At 53.5% G+C, this 7,250-nt stretch overlaps 2 protein-coding genes across 3 annotated transcripts in view; one reads left to right on the plus strand and one right to left on the minus strand.

The window, feature by feature from the left end:
• SPATA21 (spermatogenesis associated 21) overlaps positions 1-1,632 on the plus strand; it is a 28,538-nt gene extending 26,906 nt beyond the window's left edge. The window contains exons 12-13 of the mRNA XM_006914414.3: positions 816-990; positions 1,476-1,632. Coding sequence (XP_006914476.1) covers positions 816-990; positions 1,476-1,533 — 233 coding nt within the window. The 3' untranslated portion in view covers positions 1,534-1,632. The remainder of the gene's footprint in view (positions 1-815; positions 991-1,475) is intronic.
• A 3,170-nt stretch (positions 1,633-4,802) lies between these two features.
• The window catches only part of SZRD1 (SUZ RNA binding domain containing 1), a 20,264-nt gene continuing 17,816 nt past the window's right edge, over positions 4,803-7,250 (minus strand). For both annotated transcript variants that reach the window (XM_006914320.3, XM_015591364.2), the window contains 2 exons: positions 6,647-6,898; positions 4,803-5,369 (listed from right to left, as the gene is read on the minus strand). In XM_006914320.3, coding sequence (XP_006914382.1) covers positions 5,267-5,369; positions 6,647-6,898 — 355 coding nt within the window. In that variant the 3' untranslated portion in view covers positions 4,803-5,266. The remainder of the gene's footprint in view (positions 5,370-6,646; positions 6,899-7,250) is intronic.

Raw genomic sequence — 7,250 nt, forward strand, 5'->3', positions numbered from 1 at the left:
ACAGCCAGGCCCAAGAACTAAGAAACATGGATTCCCACTTTGGGCTTAACCATGTCCATCAGTCAATACGCTGATGATCACTGCCCCATCTCCAGACCACTGACAAAGGCCTTCTGCATGAACTCTTCCCAGTGCCTTCGCCCTAAGCACAGATAGGTCCCAAAAGCCTGGACTGAGAAGGGAGGGTGATTAACACTCCCGCTTATTTGAGCATCCACTGGGGTCACTCATTGTGCTAGGTCCTTTGCAGATGTGCTAGAATTTAATCCTCATAATCACGTATTTACCCAATTTTACGGATGAGAAAACTGAAACTGGGTAAGTTTAAGCAACTTGCCCAAGGCCCACAGCCAACACGTCAGAAAGGGCAGTTTATACCCAGATCTGACTCCAAAACCTGTGCTCTTACCACTGGCAAGGTGGCCTCTCCATAATAGTAGGTACCACTCTTTAGATGCCTACTGTGTACCAAGTGATGGGCTAGGAGCTTTCCAGAGTCTAGAGTGTGCCTACCAGACTTACCCAGGATCCATCGCAAAAAATATCGGCTCCTTTTTAAGCTGCTATTAGCCCTTTTGCTGTGCTCAGCTTTCACCAGGGCATTTTGCATATACTATACTTTTAGTCCCCATCCACTGTGAGGGGGATACCACTATAATCTCCAGCTTATATAGAGGCTTAGGGAGATACAGTAAATTGCCCAAACCTACCTAGCTCATTACGTGGCAAGCCAGGATAACACCTGGGTCTGCCTCCTCCCACTGCTGGGCATGCTCTTAAGCATTCCCCTCTCCTGCCTCCTTTTCCCTTGCCAGCTGCCAATCTGCAGAGCCCCTATGCCCAGGTGCCCTGCATCCCACTCTGCCCAAGGCTGGACAAAAAGACGGTCCGCCGGAAGCAGAGCAGCCACTACATGGACCAGTGCACGCCCACCAGCCTGGGTTCCGACATCCATAGCCTCTTCCTCCAGTCAGGATCTCAAGGAAGCAGGTGGGTACCCCAAGGGCGGGGGCCCCAGCCCAGGCCCATCCATCTCCTTCCTCACGAGGCCCCTGGCCTAACCTGAGGGGAATCATTCTTCCAAACAATGATGCCCAGGAGGCTGTTGCTCCAGGGAGAGAAAAAGAGAAAGAAGTGGGCTTAATCTTTGTTGAGAGCCTTTGTACCAAGTAGATTGTTAAGTCAGGGTGCTTGCTTACGCTTTCCTGTGCCCAGGACTCAGGGTGGCACTACTCTCAGGTCCTTTGCCCAAGTCTGATTCTATGTTAGTGGTGGGCAACAGGCTTAGTGGCTAGGTAGAGGGAAACTTCCCCTGCAGCATACCCCTCCCACCATTTTGGGGATAAAAGAACACCTAACTGGGAACCAGGCTGAGCCCGACTGCTGGCTCCATCACTTCCCAGGGATGGCCCCCTCTCATGGGCACCTGGGGATGGCTCATTTCCTCCCACCCTTCTCCCCACCTCTCTCCTTAGGGAACACAGCTCTGACAGCCGAAAGTGGCTCAGCTCTGTGCCGGCTCGGACCCACTGACCCTGCAGAGCAGCTCTGGGCATAGGTCATCAGGCAGAGAATACTGCTGGGTTTTGCCTTTGTGGCCTGGTAAGCCAGTAAATACCAAGAACCTCGGCCTGTGCCTGGTGCTGGGGCCCCTACCCCTGGGCACCCACCCCTGGGCACCCATCTGCTCCCTTGAGATTCTGGTGGCAGGGAAGACCCCGTCCCCCAGGTCTCTACCCCTCCACTTGGCTCTCAGGGTACAGGGCCTTAGCCTGTCAGGCTTGGGAACCCCTGAAGCAAGATGCACCTCAAAACACTGTCCAGCGTCAGGGCTTCTGCTAGAGGTGGCCCTGGGTGCAAAGTCTTGACCTCTTGCGCACTCTGGGACCGGGGAGCCCCACAAGGGCAGGAATTCTCTCCCCACTTGCTCAAAGGGAATGATTACCCTAAGGGAAGTGCCCACACAATACCCTGACCCCGAGTAGGGGCAGACTCCACAGAGGGCAGGAGGGGCCGCAGACAAGCTCTCACCAACCACCCCAGGTCCTAGAGGTCCCCTTCCCCTGGAGACTAAAGGTGTGGGTCCTTGCTCCACAACCTTCACATCCCCCCACGCCTACATGTCTAACAGAGTGTGAGCCCCTTCCTGGGGCTCAGCAGAGGTAGCTCCCCAGTGGTTACATAAGCAGTCACGGCAAGAGGTTAGGAGGCCAGGAACTGAAATGAGGACAAGGCTCTGACAAGTTCAAAACATGTATTTAAAATACAATTTATAAAATGCTTAATCTGCCGACTCAGGAGCCCGCGGTGCGGGGTGGGGTGGGGTGGGCAGCTGCCCGCTAGACCAGCAGAGCAGGACTGCAGGGGTGCGGCCCCCCTCCCATGCCCTTCTGTTCAGACACCCAAAGGGCCCATGTGCACCCTTGGGATCACATGGCCAGAAAACAGGACCCCAGAGGTTTCCAGAGTCTCTGCTTACCAGGGAGGCTGGGGCAGCCCTGCCAGCCCATCCCTGAGCAGAGCATCCCCAGATGGGGCAGAGCAGGGTATGGCTGGGCTGGACAGGGCAGGGCGGGGCAGTGGGTTCTGGAAGGGGCTGATGGTAGCAGATAGGGTGTTACCTCCTGCCTGCAGGTGGGGAGCACCCTGATTGAGTGGGCTGAGAAGGGTTGGTCACCAGGCCCGGACCCCCAGCTCCTTTGGTTATAGGCTGACATCAGAGTAGTGGCTCATGGGAAGCGGTTAGCTGGAAGGTCTGAGGCCTGGCTCATGGGGTCAGGGAGGAGCTGGGGGAAGGGGACAGTACCATGAAGGCAGATAAAGGGGCAGCAGCCTCAGGTTTCTGCCCCCCTCCCCATCCCCCGGGGGTTTTCCAAGCCAAAGCCTGCAGCTTACTTTAAAAAAAATGAAGTTTAAAAAAAGCACTTAAGGAAAGTTACAGACAACTACCAAAAAAAAAAAAAAATCAACAAAAAAACCCCACACACACGAAATCCAAACCGTTCTCCCATCTCCCCTCCCGCCTCCCCCAACACAATAGTTTTCCTGTTTCCATTTCTTTCTTTTAAAAATTTTGCCTGCCACCTCTCCATCTGGGAAGCCAAGGGCATGACTGCTGGTGGATGGTGACAGGCACACAGCGGGCAGAGCCCATCTTTGGCCAGAGGGAGGTGGGAACACCAGTCCCTACTACATCCTCGATCCATAGACACGCATCAGCCAGCCTTCCCTCTGGCTCCCATTCCGGGAAGGGGGCAAGAACAGGTGGTCCCAATGGCTGAACAATCAGCACTTCGGCCTTCCCACCTGACCTATCTCTGTACCCATCTCCGACTGAAAGGACAGTCTCACCTTGGGCAAGAAACCACTATTACATGAGGGATGGACACTATGCATTCAGAAGGAGAAAACTCGGTCAGGGCAGTGGAACTACAAAGACAGTAGCCAACCCCCTCCCTCGCCCACTCCTGGAGGTAATTCCTCGTCAGAACAGTCTGTGGGTACAACTCAGCACCCGGTGGACTCTGACTGAAGCTTTGTTCCAGCTCTGCTCATGGACAATTTCCTGGCTTCACACAGTTATGAGGCTGTGCGACGGCCTAGTTGCTGATTCAACTAGCAGCCTGCCCTTCCTTCCAAGGCGACAATGTAGTGGGACGCGGCCTGCTGTGCCTGGCCTACATTCCCACAGGGCAAGGCCGAGAGCCAAGTGCACCAAAGGCGGAGCGAGCCTGCAAACCTAGCTAGCCACCTTGGGCAACACAAGCTGCCCTAATCACAAAGCGTCACACCAACCACTCCAAAACTCATCTACCGAGTGGGGAGGCTGTCTGGCTGGCTGAGGGATAAGGCGCAGTGCAACGGAGACCCGAAAGCCTGAGAGGAGCCGGACTGTGCACACGCACAGAGCTCTGGGTGGCTGCCCTCTTAGCCTCTTCCATCGCATGGAGCCAAAGCACATCTCTAGGCTCCAGGGACAGAGGGGAAATTGCCTTCCTTCCAGGTCCTCGCTCTGGAAAAGGGTGAAGGGTAGCCTAGGTCTATGGGGAACCAGTCTGTCATCATAAATCTTTGCAATGCACAGCCTGTCCTTTCCCAAATGTCTTCAGAATGGTCTGCTCCCAAGGTAGTGATTTCACAAAGGAAGTGTACCAGCTATAGTCACCAAGCTGACACCATCAACAGAGATGGGACTCCACAGACACCTCTGACCACACTAGGCAGGAAGCTGAGTCCTGGAGCCAGGCTCTTTCCCGGCTTTCCTTGTGCTGACAGCAAATACTGAGCAAGTCTTGCATCCTTTACTTCTAAGCTCAGGAGTGCGGTCTCACTCCCTGTTCGCTTCCAGAAGAAGCGAGCCTGGCTGGTAGGGAACCACCCTGAGGGTATGGGAAGGGGAAGCTGTTCACTTTCCCTATCTCCCAAAATACTAGAGGTGGGGTTGGCACCCTCCCCAAGCTCTCTGAGCCTGTAGAACTAGCCCAGTCTCCAGGTAGGGCCATGATGCCCTGGGACTTAGCTGGGGGAGAGGGAGGTATAGGCATGGGTGCTCATCTGTCCTAGGGGCTACAGAGCCCTGCCCCTTTTCTGGGCGGCAGTAGGAATACAGAAGCTAAGCTCACCAAAATCCTATTGGTTAATGTTTCTAGTGAATTTCCCAGAAACATTTTTAAGTAGACTACCAAACTACCCTTTCTCAATTAAAAATTCATTAAACTGCTAAAACCCCTCCCATGCACTTTTCTTGCAAATCAGGTATTTGTATAAACAAATGAAAATAGGAAGAGAAAAAAAAGAAAAGATATTTTCAAATGGAACTTGCTTTTAAGTGATGAAGACATGCACTTGGGCGTGGGTAGACAGGAGTTCTCGTTTGTTTTGAAATCCCAAATTAATGAGCATGATAAACTGTTATTGCTGGCACTGGCTTTACCCCAAGTGGCCAAGTGGCACTGTCTGACTCTCTACTCTGAGTCCTTGGTGGGTCCCCCCAACCCTTCCCTAACCGCCCCCCACCCTTTCCCTTTCCATTGACTTGGGACAGCCCTTGTAGATGTGCCAATCACAGTGGGAGGGGGGGGAAGGGGGAAGGTCACAGTGCATGGGGTTCAAGGTCACAGTGGGCAGAGCAAAGGGGATCACAGTGCAAGTAAATCAGGTCGTTCCCTCTGCTCAAGTCCAGCTGTCTGCCACGGCAGTGCGACCCGTGGCGGACGACCCAGGAGGCGGTAACGGCAGCAGCGGCAGCATCCTTTCTCGCCCGCATTTATCTGCGCTGTTTGAAGCCTTGTGACCCATCAGGACCCAAAGGCTGTCGGATCACATTATTGGGCTGCCTGCTGTCTTCGGGTTGGGAGATCCTGGTTGGCCTGAAGGAAAGAAAATCAGAGGGAAGCCTGAAAAAGGATATAAAAGAGGTCCTCACATCTTAAAAGCAACTACTCCTGAGGCTGGGGCAGAAGTCACAGTGGCTATCAGCCAACTCTAGTTCCTTGCACCTGCTTCTCTGGCAAGCAGACGCAGGACACTCCCAGGCTGAGAGGCCCTGGCACGGGGTGGGTAGATGGCCCATGTCCACCATGTCCACCTCTAGCGAGCACCTGCAGAGCTCTTCCCCCAGTCTGGCTCACCGTCATTCATCTGGAAGCAGGGGGAGTGCTCAAGGGCCCACGCTGTCCAGTGGCAATGACCATGCACAGCACACCCCCCACAGAACCATGTGGCACAGACTCTCCAGGGTGTCGGGCCCAGGTAAAGACCCCTAACCCACAGTCCTGGCTCCCGCCATTGCTGTCCTCCTGCTTCTCTCCAAGTCACGTGGTTAATCGTTGACTCATATTACTATGGAAGACTAAAAGGAAATGGACTTTTTCTACTCTGTCAAGTGAAAGCTTAGAGGAGAGATAATGGAAGCCTACCAAAATAATAAAGGGACAGAAGGAAGGTACATACATTAGTTCTTCAACTGCCAGAATACTGAGCTCAAAGAGGCCTTTCAATGTTAGAAAGAGGCTGTTTGAACAAATATTGCTTTACCAGGAGGGGACAAACTTAAATACAACCTCTAGAGCAGCAGAGATGAAAATACCAGAAATAAAAAAAAAAAATTAGAAAATTCACAAAAACATCACAGTGGGCTATTATGAGACCCAAAAGATAACATCTATGCACTGAACTGGGCATTTTCCATCGAGCCAGGCAGGGTTCCCAGAATCCTATGCTCATTTAACTGCACGACAACTTGATGAGACAGGTATTATCCTTATCCCATTTTTCAGATTAGGCTATGGAGGCACAGAGAGGTTGAGCAGCTCTAAGTTAAACAGATATAAGTGGCAGAGGTGGACTCCGGCTCCAGCAGGTTTTGACTCAAAGTCCATGCCTCGAACCTCTATGCCACACTGCCCCCTGGTGCCTGCACAGGCAGTGTCCAGCAAAGCATGACCTCAAAGCTCTTGGAGCAGTCCACGAGCCAGGCAGTGAAATGAACCGGCCCCAGAAGGCTAGGGCTGGCAGCTGGAGCTGTGTTGATTCCAGCCAGCTTCTCACTGCTCTACATGCAGCCAGGCTCCACCCTCTCCCTCTCCCCTGCAACTCAGGTGGCCTGGTGGGGTGGTGGCTGGTCAGCCCTGCCAGCTACACTCACCTGTCGAGGATGGGTTTCTCTTGCTCCTCCTCAGGGCTGGCACTGCCCAGGATCCGCTTCCGGGCCTCGGCGTACTCTGCTTCCCGCTGTGCTAGGGACTTGACCGGAAGGGCTGGCCTGCTGGTGGAGTTGGGGCTGCTGACCACACCGTTGCTGGTGGGCCTCTTGAGGATGCGGATCTGTGGGGGGGGCCCCGTGGGAAGGCTATCGTCCTGAATCACAATGGGCACTTTGGGAGGAGATTTGGATTTCCATAGCAACCACAGCTTCACAAGTCCTACCCTTGACTGCAGAGGGCCCATCCATGTCCCACACCCAGCCCTCATCACTTTCCTCCTCCCGCCCTCCTATTTCTATTCATTATTCTCTGGTTTCTGACCAGACATCAAAATTCTCTCTTCAAGAAGGAAGGGTTTCTCAAAAGAGCAACCTTGCCATAAGCTCACACAGTCCACAGGTCTGCTCTCCAGACCTAACCCCAGGCAAAGGGGGCTGAAACACCAACTCGTTTTCTGGGACTTCTATCACCATGTTCATCACAGTTACATCAACTGCTGTTTGGCCCCTGTGGCAAAACATTTCATGCCCAGAATCCACTGACTTC

The sequence above is a fragment of the Pteropus alecto genome, unplaced genomic scaffold, assembly GCF_000325575.1.
Source record: "Pteropus alecto unplaced genomic scaffold, ASM32557v1 scaffold125, whole genome shotgun sequence".
NCBI lineage: Eukaryota > Metazoa > Chordata > Mammalia > Chiroptera > Pteropodidae > Pteropus > Pteropus alecto.